Source organism: Tinamus guttatus, unplaced genomic scaffold, assembly GCF_059628265.1.
Source record: "Tinamus guttatus ecotype Peru unplaced genomic scaffold, ASM5962826v1 Tinamus_guttatus_pri_ptg000235l, whole genome shotgun sequence".
NCBI lineage: Eukaryota > Metazoa > Chordata > Aves > Tinamiformes > Tinamidae > Tinamus > Tinamus guttatus.
Genome location: NW_028288769.1, coordinates 452,385 through 471,821, shown reverse-complemented (window position 1 = coordinate 471,821; position 19,437 = coordinate 452,385). Strand labels below are relative to the sequence as shown.

At 37.3% G+C, this 19,437-nt stretch overlaps 1 protein-coding gene across 1 annotated transcript in view; it reads right to left on the bottom strand.

Annotated features, from left to right (window-relative positions):
• The window catches only part of NALCN (sodium leak channel, non-selective), a 218,594-nt gene that overhangs the window by 35,302 nt on the left and 163,855 nt on the right, over positions 1 to 19,437 (bottom strand). Inside the window, exons 16-18 of the mRNA XM_088525668.1 lie at positions 19,296 to 19,432; positions 17,486 to 17,627; positions 5,280 to 5,353 (exon numbers count right to left, since the gene is read on the bottom strand). Of these exons, the coding sequence (XP_088381794.1) occupies positions 5,280 to 5,353; positions 17,486 to 17,627; positions 19,296 to 19,432 (353 nt within the window). The remainder of the gene's footprint in view (positions 1 to 5,279; positions 5,354 to 17,485; positions 17,628 to 19,295; positions 19,433 to 19,437) is intronic.

Below are 19,437 nucleotides of genomic sequence, written 5' to 3'. Positions count from 1 at the left end.
ATCCACATTTGCTGTGAAAAGCACAAATGGAATAAAACAATCTGAAAGAGAAAATTTCATTTGGCAGGTTATTGAAAAGCCAGATTGCAGGGCAAGACCCTGCAGGATCATGTAATATTGGGATACTATATAGAGCATGATACCTGTAAATAATTACGCAGCCCACTTCAGGCTGTATTTATTTCATGCTTTGGAATCCCTGAAAAATAAGTAACAAACACAGTGATCAAGTAACATATTTTGAGCTAATGCTTTTTTTTTATTGTTTTGATCAATACTTCAAAATACTGTACCTTTCATTAATGAAGTCTTTGAGGTCTCTTGCACAGGATATGCATACGGGTCATTCTTGGACTTTTTCAGGAGACATCCTTCCAGCAATGAGTGTTTGTTGCTTCTTCTTACTTGCATGGATTTGATGCATTTTTTTATTATTATTATTTAGATAAGTGAATGTTAAACTGTTCTGTAGTATCTGTTAATATAATTGTCCGTTGTACACACGCCAAAATCATACTTTCATCCAACTTACATCATGGTTAAGTTGGATAACCTATGATTCATGGTAAATTCACCTACCCGATGGTTTCCAGTGTTTCTATCTCTCATTTTATAAATATCATGCAATACGGCAATCTTTAGACAGCAGACTACCACCTCAGACTACCATCCTCATCTTGTCTTGCTGTTTCAGCATTTCCTCTACCCCTTGGATTTCCCTTGGATCAGGGAAGAATTGATAGAGTCAATGAAGCAGAAAGAACCTCAAGGTCATTTAGTCTATCATCTTCTTCAAGATGGGATCAATGATACCTATACTCTTCTGGGCAGATGTTCATCTAACTTGCTTTTCAATATTGGCCATGTCGAAGACTTCACAACCCACTAACTCTGTTTCACAATGCCATTTATCATTGTGATGTACAGAGAATCTTGTTTCTTGCTCATTCTGATATTCATAGAAAAAAATCACTGTATTTTGAAGAAATACTTACTTGAACACAGCTAAATTATCTGCTAGCCTTCTAGCAAATTAGTAGAACTGGATATTTAATTTAAGTAATCATTTTTTTTCCACAAGACACACTCAAGGCAGTTTTAGTTTCAGACATAAGATAAATGTGCTTCACTCGATTAGCTGTTTATAAAACTAAAAGTTTCACTTAGGCATGAGATATGTTTTTCCCTCAGGCCCAGTAAATGTGTCAGACATCCTTCTTCTGGAACAGTGAGAATTCTTTTGCATAACCCTAGCACCAGTTTACAGCTTGGCTACAGCATCAGTTTTAATGAAAAGCAAATAAAAAGCTACTCATATTAAAAATTCTAATTTCCCAAACTGTCACAACGCATTATTTTATAATGAACTGTACTTTGACTATTGCGATTTTCTTTATCAACAGACCGGAGGCCAACAGACCAAGTTAGTCCCATGTTTTAGTAAATATAGGCAGAAGCACAACTCAGCCAAGTGTGGGTTTAATCAGAACCATGTTCCATTCTAGTCATACTTTGGTTATATTGTGGACTATTTGAGGGTATTTAAAATGAATTGCTTAATTTTTCCACCATTCTGATGTTTACAATTTATCTTCAACACTGTAGGGAGTGGAACAGGTTTGTGCACAGTATTTTGATGGGGCCTCCTCTACCCTCTCCACTTGAGAAAGCCAGTTGGACCCATTTGTGACGGATACGCGCCTTCCCCAGCTCATCCTGACTTCTCACACATAGCCCTGTTCAGGTGTTAACTATCACATTATCTGATCCTGGTAGTTGCCTCCCTGATTTCTTCCCCCATCCAGACATTAACTATCAATAACAGTCCTGATGGCCCTATCCTGATGGGGAGATAAGGCTAACTGTGAGTACACCAGCCAACAGTCATTTCTGAATTGAAAGAATGACTATCAGTCAATCATATTATCCTATAAACACAGAGACAGCCCAAGAGCCCATTGAGCTCTCCTTGCACGGCAGCGGGCTGCATGCCAGGATCTCCCCTTGAGCAGGGACGCCTCTCAAGGATACTCCTCGAGGTTAAGAGATCCTTCCCACTACAGATTCGTGGTAAGTGACTATAGCACGCCTTTCTCTTTCTGAATTTGTAAACTTTACTTTGTAACTGTGCACAAATCCCTTAGACATAAACCGTTGACCAGGTCTGGGACTAGGACTGGATCCAGCTGCACCCAGACTCCTCTCAGAAGGAATTTGGAAAGCAAGGGGGTCCAGTCTGAACCTCGTGACCCAACAGGAGGGTGTCCTTGATAATTCAGTGTGAATCTTGAACCTCCATGCAGTAACTAATAAGTGACCTTGCCATAGAATCTCATGAAACCATTGTCATTACCAATAAAACCTATTCCTGTTTCTTTCCCACGAGTGAAGTGCATTGTGTCACTCATCCCCAACCCCACTCGTTCCGTGACACCATTAAGCACTTGACGCTCATGTCATGAACTGAACAGAGGGTCAGAAGAACTATTGTGCATGACTTGCTTTTAAGACGAAAAGCAGTGAAAACAGCAAGAGAGAGCGAGTGAAAGTGGGAACCTCTGCAGAAACACAGGAGGAATGAAATCTTCTAGAAACAGTACTTTTTGCTACCAAGAGAAATGCATTATTTTCAGAAAAAAAAAAAAGCTATTTGTAACTCAGAGGTGCTACTAGTTTAGGAAAAATGACTCTTCATGGCTACAAATCACTTTTATGCTACTTCATTTTCCTCAGGAGGGTAAAGTCTCCACCTTAGAATGGATTTATGTGAAGAGTTAGGCTTCTGCATGCTTTGATACTGGCAGGGGTGATGCAAATCATGGGTCAGAGTCGCAGTAACTAGGTCGGTAGTTGTTATACTCCTGACTCCATTCCAAGAAGCAACTCCATGACAAACTGCAGGAGGTTGGGTGAAGGCTGGGTTGCAAGTAAGGATCTTCCATAAATATATGGTTTCTCTGGAGTGCAGTAGGAAAGTTAGAGGAAAATTAAAGGACCTGAGATGGCCTCTACTTGGAGGCACTTACAATCCATTATGCCACACAATGCAGCATTCAGTGAGCTGGAGAGATCCTTATGATTCGCTGTATGAGCTGTATGTCTTCATGGTTCAGGGGTATTCTTTGGGGGATAAGATGTCAAGCAGTTGAATATTTCTTGTAAAGAGGAAAAACAAGGTTTGGACAGAGGAATATGCCCAAGAAATATGTAACAGTAGCTTTTGTCCTACAAATTCATTAAGGTAGTACACATTCCTTCTATTTAGTTGGTTACATTGAAACATTTAGAATTTGATTAAAATATAATTTCATAAGGTTTTAAATACGAGATGTGGGGTTAAAGCTAGAGCAGACTTAAAATTATCCTTTTAGTGCAGCAATTTGACCAAGCTGATTTTGGTCTTGGGCAGCTTTACCTTGTAGAAGGATTGCTTTAGATGAATGCTCCTTATATCAGGTAGACAAAAATTTACTAGGAATATTTTCAGAAGGGACATCTTTGAATCATCTCTGAAAGTTCCTAACATAAACATCATTTATCCTTTTTGTAAGATACTTGGAATAGCTAAGACTCAGCTACCTTTAACAGAGAAAATATAGTATTTATGATTTAAGCAAAATAATCTTGGGTGCTCCTGTGAGTTTGAATTTTGCTGTGTACCTTGAACTGAATCCAAAGGTTAAGCTGTAAAATTTATCTTCCCTTAAGTCTTCCTTTTCTGTTTGTAAAGCTTCCCTACTATCTCTCTGCCATTTATACTGTGAACACAATTTTCTTATGCTGGAGCAGATGCACTGAAGATGTGTTTAGAGCACACTTGAAAACTTTGAGGCAAAAACATTACTTGATCCATTTGTTCAAGAGGCAGTTAAAGCCTGCCTCTTTAAAAATTACTAAGATGCAGCCCTATGAAGTATGACAGGACATATATAATCCTGTATATTGACTGCTTGACAAAAGCTCCCTCTTTTTCTCTATTTTTCTCCAAAGTTCAGCATGATGACCAAGGAAGTAAGTGAGAAAGTATAATAAATGTCAGAAGAGCACAGATTAAAACTTTCTTCTTTTGCCTCTGAAACTTTTCTTCAAAAGAATTCAGAGGTCAGTTAATGAGAAATCCCCCTAGATACAAGTTTGTTAAAAAGCAAACTTGTGGCCTCGCAGTTACATTGTTTGTCAGCAATATCATGACACAGGCCATACACTCGAATTAGTAGTTCACATTTTTATTGTCACAGGTTTGAAAACATAAAATCATATTAATTTCTACACCTCTTACCGTATTGTACTCTTACAGAGGATTAAAAAAAACTAAAGAGCTAGCTACTGTAATATCTCTTAAATGGCATGCAATTAGTAGGCAATTTTCACAAAACTTCACAATTCAAAAACCATACTGAATTCTTGCTGCACTGCCCCTCATAAAACACTGCCTACTTGTTTTAATCTCACTATCTCTGTTTCACATAAATTGTTCTTGTTTGCATCTAGCTTTCCTTGGGACAAATCATTCACAACATACTGGAGATGCATCGGCTTTGATGACCATGAAAATATATGCTATATGCTAAATATATGACCATGAAAACAATGATCCACAAATCATTAACATTGTTAACGGACCTTAGTTGAATGATAATAACTCTAATGTAAATAGCATAACACCAACACTGGCCTGAAAAGCTGCATGGCATTTCCCAGATTTAAACATGAGTCTTGGAGACTCAGGAGTGCCTTATCTACTTATGGTGCTGAGTACTTACTTTATCTGGAGTACTCAAATGAGTGATGATTAGTAAAATATTCAGGAATCCCTTCTACAGAGGTCATAGTTTTGAAGTCTTCCTTGCACATTTCCTGCTTAGAATATGGTTTGTAATCTGTAGTCTATGCTTTCCACTGTACAACCCCTATCAATGTTTACATGCACGTATGTTCAAGAACTCAGCTGAAATTCCTTAGGCAAAATAATATTGCTTATGAAGAGACATCTTTTGGTTAATTTTGAAGGAAAAAGTGAAAAGGGCTGAAACATGACATTTCAACATGACAAAGAACTGAAACATACAAATAAGAGCATAAATATGCTTGTTACTGCTCAAGCATATAATATACCCAAAGAAGAGCATTTACTTTTGACTTACTACATACGGATATACTATCATAAATACTATATATATAGTAAATTAATTTCCAACAGTAACAATCATGAAAACCATAACGAGTATTGAGAAATCAGCTGTCATTCAAAACCCTATTAAATCAGTGCGGGTTCTTACCTGAGAATTTTATTGATTGCTGTCTCTTTTTCCAGAAGATTTCTTGCTCTGATGCTGAAAACAGATTTACGAAGCTATAAAAGGAAAGACAGAGCAATTTTTAATTGACATAAAAAACAGTACGCGTATTGACAGAACAATGAAAAATGGTGCAAGTGTATGAAAGACGGATGAATACTGATAGGACAGTAAATAGATTATGTTCTCCAATTTAATGATAGAATCTTTCCAGTTTGGAGTGCTGATGTTGTTTTACAGAAGGGTCATAGAAAAAGACCGAAACGGTCCTATGTACAGCAAATTACTCTGGGAATGTCCCTTATCCTGCAGCTGTTGGCTTCCCTACCACATTCTTTAGCTAGTTCTGGGTGCAAAAAAAAAAAAAAAAGCAGACAGTTTTGTTGATTAGCACTATGACTATCTCCTTCATTACAGATTTGTTTTCTTCTGTGTTTGGCCAGTTCACGTCTATGCCATAGTCCTTGCCTCCTCTGCTCCTCCACTTTGGTTTTATTGGGCTGGCTCATACTCTGAAGATGTCTCTTTCTCCTTCCCTTAACTATACAAAAAACCAAGGTGAAAAGCTTAGATATCTCAATTTAGTGCCTGGAGTTAAGTGAGATGAAACCAGGGCTTCTGTTTCTTCTGAAACCAGGTGTGCCTTCTTGTTCTTTTCCTTTCCCTATATATATACATATATTTTTCTCATGTAGAGAGAAAAATGTGTGGGGAAAAGAGTGTACTTATGCTTGTACTCATATTCTTGTGAATGCTCTTCAGCACTTCTTGGACATTAAATGAAAGAAGTGAAAAAAAATCAAGAAAACCCAAACACCTAAATCCTAAGCAAGAAGTAACAAACACAACAGATCAAGAAACATATCATAGCTGAAAAAAAAATAGCTGAGGAATTGCACCTGTGATGAACAAAAAGCCTCAGGTACCTTGCAAGACTTACTGTGTCAGCTACTTGGAGATCATTATCTTGAAGCATTTGAAAGAGAATTAGGAACTCCTAGGCATACTACCTCTGTGTTTGGTCAACTTGAAAATGCAACTTTAGACACATTTCTTTACAACTATTTATTCTAAATACTAGATTTGTTTAATTGTCTGACTTAAGGATGTAAGTAAAATCTTTTTTTTTTTTTTTCTGTAAGTAGGCTACTCAGATACAGAGTCAACTGACAAATAATTTTACCAGCACTTCTCTCAAGACTCAGAATGACTCGATTCATGGCAAGATGTCATAATGTGGAAAACAATAGCAGGAAAAATAGAATAGAAAAAAGAATACAGAACTTGTTGACTTATGCTGTCTGTCATTAAAAAGAAGCTAATATATTTTGAGCCTTACCTGTAACGAAAAGCAGCAGCCTCTTTCCTAAACTTGCCTTTTAAAGTGCCATTCCTTTATTTTTTTCTGAAGTCCAAGACCATTTCTGTTTCGAGCTTGTGGAAACTAACAACTCAGAAGCTTATTATTTGTTCTCTGAATAACAGTGAAAATGTTTTGAAAGCACCACTGTTTTGACACTCTTTGGGTTCCTAAAAACCCAGCATTTTGAAAATCAAAGTATGTAACCTTTGAAAATGTAATTCTCAAACAAGGGATTTCAGGCAACATTAAAAAGACTAATGGAATTGTTGAATACCTGAATATACTAACAAATAATTCCATTATCTAGATAACATTAAAGTCATCATAAACTGAGTATCATGGTATCAGATAAACCACTCAAGCATTATGTAGGTATACCCTATATCCTATGTCCAAATATATCTGTATAGCTTTTAATGCACTTGCATCACGTGTTTAGTGGATTGATCAGCATGAGGCCTCATTGCAGATTTAAATATAGCTGACGATGGGCTGAGCAATGGCAACAGTTTCACATTCTTTTTCTCCTAATGGTAGTGATGACTAACTACACTCTCAGAGAATTGATTTCTTTGTTTCAATGGGGACCAGGGAAAGAAACTTCCAAACCTCAGCAGTATTTATCCTTTTGCAAGTTGTTAGCTATTAATGTATTTAGGGCTCAGTGAGAAACGCTAAACTTAGGGAAATTATGAAGGCAGAAAAACATCTTTGTATGTCTGAGGTTTTTTTTTCCTTGTATAAATAGTTTCTTTTGAAAAATCACATCAAACATCAGAGAGACAAATGTACTGCCTACTGATGTGCTAATTCTTTCTAATGCTGATTATTTACTTGTTAACATGCCTTAGAAATAGGAAAGATTTCAAATGCAAAAAGCATTAATTTCCTTCCAAATTCACAGTTTTTGTCCTCACTGAGTTTCAGGGAAAAAAAAAAAGAGGCAAATATTTTTTCCTGAAATTTTCTAGAACTCACTATCTTGTGAAGACAATACCTTTTCAGTTTTTAAAGTAGGTGTTGCAAGTCCTCAGACTTAAGTGTGTGGCCAAAACACCCAGGCTGTCAAATGAGGATTTGCTCTTGGAAAGCAGGAGTGAGGAGTTTGCTTCCCTGGAAAGATTTTAAAGGGAGACTTGGCACTTTTACTGAGAACTTTAGCCAGGCCAAGTGATAAGCCACGTAGGGCCAGCAAGCAAAAAGAACATTTCAAGAAATGCTGCTAACAGGTCTCTGTCAAAGGCTACTTATACCTGGTATATTCACCTATTGGGGTCTGTTAAATCCTTCCTCTAGGTAATGAGACCTTGTGACAGATGAGCAAACAGGAGTGTCCTTGTGCATTAAATGCAGCCTAAATGCACCTAATGGATTGAGTTATAGGTGCAATTTTGTCATCATCCTATCCATATTTGCCTTGTGATAGAATTTAAACAGGAGCAAAGCATCTAGCTCCTGAAGTTAGGAAGCCTTCATTATGCACAGGACCCTGTGCTTTTGTGCCTATGAATCTTAAGTAATCCAAAATGGAAATGATATAAAGTAGGCACTTCTAAGGATTATGACTTTAAAGATGGTCATCCTCAATGCTCTTTAAGATTTAGGAGTTCTGCTTGCTTCAGATGTTAATAAGATGTTAAATCTAAAATATGCAGAAGAAGCAACCTGAGAAAAATATTTTTAGACATGCACAAATGATCCATTTTTCATATTTAAAGGAGCTCAGTTAAATAAAAACAGGCTTATATCAATAGATCTATCGGAAAAAAAAAATCAAGCACTGCTACAAGCGTTACAAGGGTTTTAAAATATGCGTCCTTCCTTTTATATTACATAAACCAAAAAGCTTCCTATGTAACTTTCCAAATTTGCCAAGTTCTTGAATGTTGCAGAGGAAATTATTAGCAGCGTTACTGTAGAAAAGACATTACTTGATCAGACGATATGGAATTAAATAAGTACAGTATACCCTACTGAGGTTATTTTAAGGGATATCTTTTTAGCCTGCTGTTTTTTTTTATTATTATATATTGTTCTGCGCTGTGAGGACACCCTCAGTGTACCATTATTAGCCATTAGTTATTTATTTATTTGCTTCTTTATGCAGCCCATAAGAAGGTTCACTGTAAAAGTAACAGTGCCATATAGCAATCTGCCATACAGCATTATTCCTTAGCACAAGAGACTGCCCTAAAATCACCTAAGAGTACCTGATTACTATTAAATATGTTCTCTACAACATATTTGTAAGAACTCCTGCAGGCTACTTTAAAAGGTGAGGAATAGCTATGACAGAGTAGCAAATTACTTTTAGTACTTCCTGGACAAAAAGATTTTAGGTGAAAACCATGTTCTTCTATGAAGCCAAGAGTAAATCTCACATTCCAGATCCCGCATTCCCTTGAGGTTATTTATACAGGTGTGTCTGTGGACCCAGGAAAGCTGCTATCACTTCCCCAGCTGGGCCCCTGCTGGGACCCTCTACTGATGCTGTCGGTGTGACAGACTTCGGGTAGACAAAATGACTCAATCCTGTTAACGGGAACTTGAATTCTGCATTTCCACGAAACTCCTTTTGCACAAAAGGATTGAGACCCAGTAATACACTCCTGTAATGTTCATGAAAAAAGCTAAATTACACAGCATTATTACTCTGCAGTGTCACCTGCCGCTTTGAAAATGTACTGCAGGCATTTTAATTTAGAAAAGTATTTATTTGCTGGTATACACAAAATTCCAGGCTTTCCACTCTGGAAAAGAAAATTCTTGGCATAAACGAAAAACAAAGTAAAACAGGACAGCACCCTGGCAAGAAGACAGATAACAATAGTGGATCAGTTCCACGAACTAAGTGTATCGACAAAGCAGTGCTGACTTCAGGGGATCCCTGCCAATTTCTAACAGCTAAGATATGGCTCCGTGGTTTTCAGTTTTGAGAAGTGCTGTTCATTGTCAAGATTTTGATATATTTTGCTAGCGACATTTTGCAGCGCACAGATCCCAGCAAGCACCGCATAAAACAATTGTTTTCCGCTTGAATTTGACAAAGAAGTGCATGCTATCAAGTGGTGAAAACTGTGCTGATATAGAGTGTTTTATTTCTATACCACCCCACTGCAGAGCTCTCAGAGGAGACAAGTGTTGAGGGGTGTTTTGCAACATAGGGTGACACGAATTCATGAGACAGAAATAAGATACCAGTGTCCGAAATGCTTAGGAGACCATGGCAAAAAAGGAAAAAAAAAAAAAAAAGGTGCATGTACATGCAATATACTTTTCTAAGGCAATCTATTAAGTGTTAGATGATTAGATTATGAGGAATTGTAGCTAAGTACTGTTAAGAGCAGTCTTTTGTATGCAACTGCGGTACCATCTGGGAATATTCTTCTGCACTAAGCCAGACATTCCAAGCAAAGAAAAAAAAATCCAACACTTCTGTTTCCGTTTGAAATTTGCTGGATGTCAGCTGATGGTTTATGTAGCTTTCATGAAAGAACAGGCTGTTAGATACAACATTATTTAAATATGCACAGCTTCGAGGAATAATATGGAAAGTCAGTACATCAGGCATTATATTAGGGTTATTAAAAAAAGTGAGGAAATGTATATTTGCGCAGAGACTAATCAAGGTTTGATCATTTCATAAAATTTAGAGTATTTTCCTAGCCAGCCCCTCAAATGCATACATAATTATTTGTTCAACCACATTCCGTCTGTGCATTTTTGGATTGATGAGATCAGACTCTGTGGAAGGCCAGGCTGCACAAAGACTGCAAGGCACACAGCAAAAATTTTGAAAATATTTAAGTATCTAAGTCTTAAGGGAATTGATGGGAAATTTCTTAATCTTTTTTTGGAAAACATTGCTTAATGCCTACAGAATCATAAAACATACAATTATGAAGGACTTCTAAAAATCACCTAATCCGTTTTCCTCATCCAAAGTTAAAAACTAACTATTATAACTATTCCAAACTAACTATTTTCATTTGGACTTCGAAAACCTGGCCTTTGACAAGGTTGTCCTAAATAACCATGTCCTAGAAACAAGCTCACAAAATAGTGGTCTACTAAGAGTTACAAGAAGCCAAGCGTTGTCCCTTTGGATCAGACATGTAGAATGATAATTAGGCACAATCTGTTTAACTCTCTGGAGTCATTTTCCTGAAATAGCCTTAATTCATTTTCCAGCCCTCAGTTGCTACCTGCCTCTTCAGGAAAGCCATGCTCTTGTGACTGATCCTCCTGGAGAGGCATAACCAAGAACTGTTTTTAAGTAAGTCTGAGAATACGAATAAGGTTAATGTTAGTGGAACCTCAAAATGGAAACTCAGAAGACTTCTAGGGAATGACAAAAGTCCATCATTTCAGTCACATGTGGGAGCAGTTCCAGGGAGGGAGCTGAATCCCTCTCTTCTATGCCTTCTCATACTATGGTTGGGTTTCTGAGTTTTTTTTCTTTTAGCAGTCTAACAGGTAGATTTTTGGAAAGTGCAACATGGGGCAGGTTTGTATGTGTTTGCTTTCTTTTCTGTCTTTACTTGAAACAGGAGGCAGAGGCATCTGTGGCAAAAAGATAGTTAAAAGCACTAGGTAGGTCACTCCTATGAGCCAAGAGCTGGGTGGAAGTAAGAACTGATGGATGGCCAAGCTGACCCTGAGGTATTTTGGGCTCAAGGAGTGGGGAAGAGCATTACTTATGTTGGTACAAGCATATAATTCCCTCCACTAGAACAAAAGGTTAATGGCAATTATCAGTTTTTGGGAATGCGTTTCAATGAGAGAGACTGAAGGACCTCAGGGAGTCCTGGATCCTAAGTATGAGTTTTCCTGAGGAGAAAGGGGGAGCACAAGGGTCAACTAGCAGGCTTTTTTTCCATAACACATTTTGTCTCTCCCTTCACTTCATACAAACACTTGCTCTTTTCCACTAAAATATAGCAGCCCTTAAAAATTTGCTGTGTCCAAATTCTGTTTGATTGAAAAAGCAGTAGGGGTATGATCATCCCCTTGCGTTTTAATGCCTCTTCCTAGCCTTTGTACCAAACCTTAGAAATCTTTAAGTGCAAAAGTGATGCAGTAGCAAGCTAATTCCGGAAAGAAGTGTTGAATTACAGCACTCGAGAACAGCAGAGTACCCCATTTCCTTTCTCTTCGAATGTAATCACATATTGGTCTTTTTCAGGCAGAATTTGAACACACTATGTAGAGGCAGGAGTGACAAGGCAATTTAAAATCACCAGTAGCCAGAGGAAGACCATAACCAGAATAGCATTTTGTTATTACTGCAGTTCTATTTTCTCTGCTGAAGGCAAGCATGGTCACAAAAGGAAAATATTATCAGCAGAAATGTGTGCGTGGTAAGACATTTTAATGATAGAATGTACTTTACAAGTTTGTCTTTTTCTGTTTTGTTTTTAAATTGCCTGCTTAGACATAGGGGCACATTGTTACATGTATTTTATATGAAAATAAATAAATAAATGAAACGATTTTCATATATTAACTTCATTAGAACGATCTGGAGGAGAAGGGCCAAAATTCTGCTTTGCAAAACAGAATGCCCAAAGTTAAGTTTAGAAGAGTACAGTATCACTTCTGAGAATGACAATTTATGCAAAATATTCTACTATTGTTAAAAAATGAATAAATACAAATCAAGTTTATGAGCAAATACAAATATAGGTTATGAGTGAGGCTTCCCTCCCAATCACTTTCTGAAAGATATCTTGGGATGCCTTGTCTACAATGCTGAAAAGCTGAAAGGCTATTTCAGTTCTGACAATTGCAAACACTTCCTGCACGGAAAAGTACTTTCAAAATACTCTCAGAATATATGTGGTTCTTTTTGCAAGAAACAGAAGAGTTAATGAAAGAAGCTGAGCACAGATCAGAAAAAGACAGGCTGGAACAAATGGCTAGATTAAGCAACAACATCTTATCAAGAGTAGGTGACATGTCTCAGCAGCTCACAAATGGACTATCTATGATGTTAACCAGACATGCATTAAAAGTTGTGGTCAATCTTGTGTGTTGAATTTGTGTGTCAAATTGTAAACAGATACAATCATAAACTTTCCCTGAGATGCTGAGGAGCACTGATTTCTACATAAATCAAAGGGAGTTGACCTCCAACGAAGTACTCAAACCCTTCTAGGATGAAGCTTATAATTGGGTTGATGTTTGTGTTCCATCCCATCTAACTTTAATAGATATCAGCAGGATCATATCTGGGAATGGAGCCAAATAGCCTAAAAAATCTGTTACGAGGCTCAGCAGCCTGTCTGCTAGGCAACACAGGTCATCATGAACAAACCACCTCGATGCTCTTTTCTGTGCACTGAGTCCCCAAAGAATGCAGAACCAAGTGCAACGTCTGCTGCTTAATATTCGTAGTCCTCCACGGCCACAGACCTGGATACCTTAGAGAGAAACTCTACCTTTCTGTCCATGACCTTTCATGATACATCTTCATTCTGTTTAACAACAGGAAACTCGCATAGTGTGGGAGCTTTCACATGAGCTAGGCCTTAATTATGGATCTTGTTCCAATGGGAGACCAGAAAGGCCACTGACTTCACTACTTGCACAGTGAAAAACAAAATTCATACAGGTGAGAGGAAACGGAAAGATAAAGAGGATAGAAAAGAGAAAATGTGTTTGGTACTATGCAATTAATGTTACAAACGAAGAAATGAGCAGGCTGGTCTGTATATATTATTTCAAATACATGGGAGATTTTCAAAGTCTATGCACTATAAAATGCATGAACATATTAGAAACTTTTATTTAGAAACTTTTTTATTTATTTTATTTATTATTATTATTATTTATTATTTACTATTTTATTTATTATTATTCACTCCTGCCGTGTCATTGATGTAAACATGCACATGAGCATCTGTACATATTGAGCTATAGGCACTTTCAAAGTTCATCTCAGGAATCTGTCTGTTTTGAAATATAATGTAACAGTAATGTGCTGTGTCCAAGCTAAGTAATCCATTTATTAAGGTCCTCCTCAAATGATTTTTAGCAAGGCCTACTGAAAGTTCTGTGTCTCTTATGACAGCATTCTGACATGTTTTTATGTTCCTGTAACTCCAATGGACACGAGACGTGTTGTAAACATTACAATTCATTTACTTTTTCCCCTGAATTTTGGAGTCACCATTCCTCAAGCTCTTACAAGAGTCACCACAGGAGATGTCTTCATCTTCTGCCAACTTCCTTTCTTATCATCTACCCACTTACACAAAACTCATCTGTGTACATACATTTTATGCAGTTCTCCTATCCAAGAATTTGCTGAAATATTGGTTAGCTAGGAAATTTCCCAGCATATTGTGAATAATTTTCATACAGTTGTGAAGTATGAAGGAACCTCCCTTTCTGTCTCTGCAAACTCCTTTTCTCCCACATCCGGAGCATTCATTTAATGCCATGACTGCAATCCCCACTTTTTTTTTTTTTTTTTTTAACCCCTCACACATCTACTTTTTTCCATGAATTTTACAATGGCACTGTTTACTCATGGCACTTTTCCTTCTTCCACCAGAAAGTATCTCTAGGCTCTTTTTACTACCACAGCCTTTCCTGCTACAGGCAGCCTCAAACAAATAGCCAGTCCCGTTTCCCCTAACAAAATGCAAGGATCCTGCAGGCCACAGTGGGATAGCCTATCTCAGGATGCAGTGAGGAAGGTCAGTGAAGAGATTAATGGGTATGAGAATATTTGCTCCGTGGACCCTCAAGGAGAGAGCAAAGACCAACCGCCTCAATTCCAGCTGAGTCACCCAGCCAGCTGACTAGGGGTGACCTCTATAGTTTTCCACAGTAAAATTTCCCTGATCATGATGCCATGGAGTTTCCTGCAGTGCTGAGTTCAGAGGACCCCAGGAGACCCCAGTGTTACATGTTTAGGTAGAGAGAGTCATAGATGCTTCAGCCAAAGCAGCAAGCTAAGCTTCCTATCAAGCAGCGACAACAGAGATGGCCCAGGCTTGGCTGGCAAGAAATTAGGAAGAAAGTTTTCCTTCACACATGGTGAGTGAACTCTGAGAAGCCTCATAAAAGATTAAGAGCATTCAGGTATTTAAAAGTGATTCTTGATAATAGTTTTTGGTTAGTTTGGTTAGTTCATTACTTTGACAGTAGTTTAGCCTTTTGGAAGAACTGGAAAAACTTTTGGAGCTCACAGACTTTACTAGAAAAAAATGACTATAGTAAAGATATCTGTTTTAGGGAGCTGTTCTTTTGATTTGGCATATATTGAGAATAAAAATAATTTAAATCTGGCCACTATGGTCATAGTAATATATATAAGGAAATGCATGCAAATAAATAGACTTTTCATTTATTTTGAGAAGATTAAATAACCTCCACAAATGAAAAAAAAGCAATTAAAATAAACTTCTCTTTTACAATTAAAAATATCTTTTCAAGGAAGTAGGCAATTAAAATATTTAAAAAACTTACTATATCTGTTATACAAGACAATGAAGAAAATTTTGCTTTATCAATCATCTTGAATTACCTGTCAGACTGGTTTTGAATAAGGAAGCAATAGAACATTTACAGCTCAGCTTTGTAGAGAGAGAGAAAAGAAGAACACTGCTGAAGTGAAAGGAAAGGGCTATAAGTATTCAGTGCTGTCTACCACTTCAGCAGGTGTGGAACACTGAAGTGTTGATATAAATCCAGGAGGAAATGAGGAAGCTGGCCATATTATAGACACCACAAAGGAAAAAAAGAAATCAGATCCTACCAGCAGGATTCCTATAATTCCCCCAACTAAATGCAATAAAAGATTGGAAAAGCTTCTGAAGTCACCACACTGTCATCAAGAGTAGAGGGAATGCATCCTGCTAGCCACGAGCCATCCTGCTAGCAAATATTTGGTCAAGTTTCTCTTTGACAAACCTTTTAAGCAAGGTTCATGCTTAAAAGCAACCATTCATTCTAAGCTCGTTTTAAGGATAACACATTTTTAAGAAGATTTGTTCATACAAAAATGAGATTGCCATGGTAATTTTAACTATAGAAAGCTGGAGTAATTACTTTGACAAAATCCTACCTAACATTCTCTTCTTCATAACAAGAATGTGTAAATACCTTGTTTTAAGCTGCATTTATCAGAAATGTTACTCATCACTGATTCTACCTCTGAGGCATGGAAATACAAATGTGTATGCTTAAAGCAAGTTCAATAGTGCAAATGCAATTTTCAAACACATAATTCAAAATGAAAGTCAGATCACATACATTTGCTCTTGGGGAGAAGAGAAAAATTGAAAAGAATGCTGCATTCCATTTTCACATTGCAAGAGCTCATTCAGCAAAGTATTGTGAATTTATCTTCAAATGTAATCAATCAGGGTTCACTTCTGTGAACAGCAGAGAGCAGGAGTTAAAATTGCAACTTTATATACTTAAAAAATCTTCATGTAAACAGATCTATTGAAAGTGTGCATTCAATATGCACTCTGCTTTCCACACCGTGGACTTTTCTGTGTGACTGGGACAAGTCTAAGGTCTCCGTTTATCCCTGATTACATGGCAGAGCTTCACTCTGCTTCCCCTGGCACAACGTGGGCGAGCCATCATTGGCAAAACTCAGTGTAGTTTTGCCAACCCCTGTGTTTGCCAGTTAATGCTTTATCCAACATTTCTGCTATGCTTCTTGGAGCAGATACTGCCCATACAGGCTTTATTCTTTCCTATGTTTGATTAAATATATATATATATATATTGCAGAGCTCCCTCTCAGGGCTTCCAGTGCAGCTTTTGTTATCTGGTATTATAGAACACACTGGCCACAGAAATGAGTGATTGCATTGAAATAGAGATGAAAATGAACAGTATTTTGCAATTTGCCTCTCATTCATTACCAGAAAAGTATTGTTTTCCCTAGTCCTGCCTTCTGCTTTTACTAATGCTGTTTTAGGTTACAGAGTTATACTGCCTAACTACAACATGTGACCTCTCTCTTTCTTGTCCACGATTCTGTGACTTCAAATGTATTTACAAACCCCAAGATGTTAGTCATGGGCTGGAGGACTGTTCTTTTGTCCGGTCAGAAAGTCCCTAATGAGTTACACAATATTGGGAATCATAAAGAAGTGATATCAGTACAAATACCAAGGGAAATGTGGGAAATCGGTATCTTCCATGAAGCACAACAATTATTTTTTTCAGACCCTTTTGTTTTGCAAGGTGCTAGAAGTCACACAGTTTCATCCTATGTTGCATCATCGTCATGATCGTTCCAAACTGATATATTTTCCATCCTGATATATTTTTCAAATCCAATTATCCATGACAGTCCAACTGGGAGACTGGATTCAACACAACAGCTCTGTTTTCTAGTGATTCCCAGACCTACAGAGAGGTTAACGTGGTCTAAATAATTAGAATGATTAATTTTTTGCCTATCTACCTCCAGTGATTACAAAGAACCTCACGTCAGTAAAGTGCGTCTTCAACATTGTACCAATGGTAGCAAGTGACTCACTCAGAAATTCCATGTGGACTTTGATTTTCCACTAACCTCTAACTGATTCACAAGAACATTTTAAGGAATTAGGTTCATAAGATGGATGCATTAAAAAAAATGCATCAAATCCTGAATTTTGAAGCCAAAGGAAATAGGAAAATTTAAACCAAATAGGAATCTGCTGAGACATCTGTTTAACTGTCCAAATTATGCTGTCTTCTGTTGTTGTACGTTGTGTTCAGAGCTTTAGTAATTTGACAAACTAGAATTGGAGCTCTTCCCTCACAGTACTTAAGCAAAAACACTTGCTGCCCTGAATGCCACATTTACCTTTTGATCAATGTATTTATTTTCTTCAATTGCAGATCTTTTAGAGTGGTCACATGAGGAAGAAGAAGCTGAAGGAAGTCTTCGCAGCAAACAGCTGGTATCTTGCTGCTGACGATCAATAAACTGCTTCATAAAACTCTCCCTTGTGAACAAATAGAAGATAACGATGGATTAAAAATTAATTAGAATTAATATATATATATTTTTCATGTCCTGCAACCTGTGGGTGCACAAGAAAAAGATATATAGGGGTACAGTTGGGCAGACTGCAGAAAAAATACCTGATTAAACTTAAATTCAGCTATCAAAGAAATACATAACTGAATTGTGAGGTGGATGTCTTGCATGTAGCTTCAAGGAAAAAAGTTTTGTTTTCTTTTAAAATAATTCTTTTATTTATTTCTTTACCAATTAAAGTGTTAAATATTTATTTAAAGTGCCTTTGCAGCTTGCAGCTCTTCTTGTGTTCTTTACACGGGCTGTTACTTCAATGCTAATCAAATGCTGATATAATCCAAAAGAAACATACTTTCTGCAAGAAATTATTTTCAAGATTTTCAAAATTTCAAACAACATCTGTTCAAAAACTGCTCTGAATGCCAATATTAAGCAGCTTAGCAATTCCGCGCATCACATATACCATATTTAAATCCTTGAAGTATTTCTGTTTACAAGAAACACATGTTTATCCTGCTGTGTTTTAGGTTTAGAGATGAGCTATTCCCACTGTAAACTGACTATAACTAATCTCTATCTGGAGAGAGTTTTCTACAAAGTACAGGTGCTTTAGGTATAAAGTTCTGATTTCCTAGAGCTTGTTTAAAGTTTTTCAGTAGCTAGCAAGATCACACATTAAGCTAGAGTATGTTGGGGAAAACAACACTAGAAAGGGATACCAAAAAAGACAAAGAGTAGGAGAAAAATACCCCTGCTGTACAGCTAAATAGTATTGTGGAACTAAAGATATAGTAGCTATGCCTGCACCTTAGAAGGGGAAGGTTTTTCTTTCCGACCCTTCCATCCACAATACTGTTTTCATGCAGCTAAGATTGTACTACCCAATCAAACCAGTTGTACTAGCTTTCTTACGAGTTTCTTATGAGTATAACCAAAATAAAGGTAATCTGAAGAGATACAGAACACCGAGAGCTGTCTTTTACCCCTCGCGGTGTGGGCTGGCTGGGAATACTGCAAGAGCCAAAGCCTGTGTGGCCGCCCTGGGCTGCGTTCTCAGTTTGAGCAGCCTGTGCGCTGGAGGAGCCTTTGGATGGCTCTAATCTGCTCTTGGGACCGTGTCAAGAATAACTGCACTACAACTGACCATCTAGGGGCCAGACAAGGGTCTGCTCCTTTTCTAAGTTGTGTTTTACAGAAAACTGTTACCTATTCAGTTCCAAAGAGGAGTCCAGGTCATTTCAGCATAGCTGCTATGAAACAACCTAGGCAACACATTCTAATGATCTGTACTTGGTCACATCTTAAATCAGATGAGAACTGATTAGACTGCGAGCTAGTTACCTCAGCCAAGAATATAAAACCCAGATGGGAGCGAAGGAACAAAACACATTTTCTAATCATGTTCTACTTGTATCAATTATGCCTCGTTCAGTCAGTGTAGTTGTGTGTGACATAAAGAGCACTACAATTTTTTATTTTGAAAATAAAATGCATCAGACTTCAATCCAGTTCTGTTTCAGCTTGGATTTTCTGAATTATCTGTTCAATCCACAAGCAAAACAATTACATATTTTTAGTGCTCTGTGATATCAAACAGATTTATAGGATATTAGTAAAGGAAGCATTTCAATACCTTATTTTTGGAACTGTGAAATCTGAAGGAAGCTTGGAGATTTTCACCATTTGTGGCCTGTTAGGAAATTTTTCAAAGATGCGCAGACGCAATGGAAGCTTCTCCTTTGTATCTGCATTTGCTTCACTTTGCTTTAGCTAAA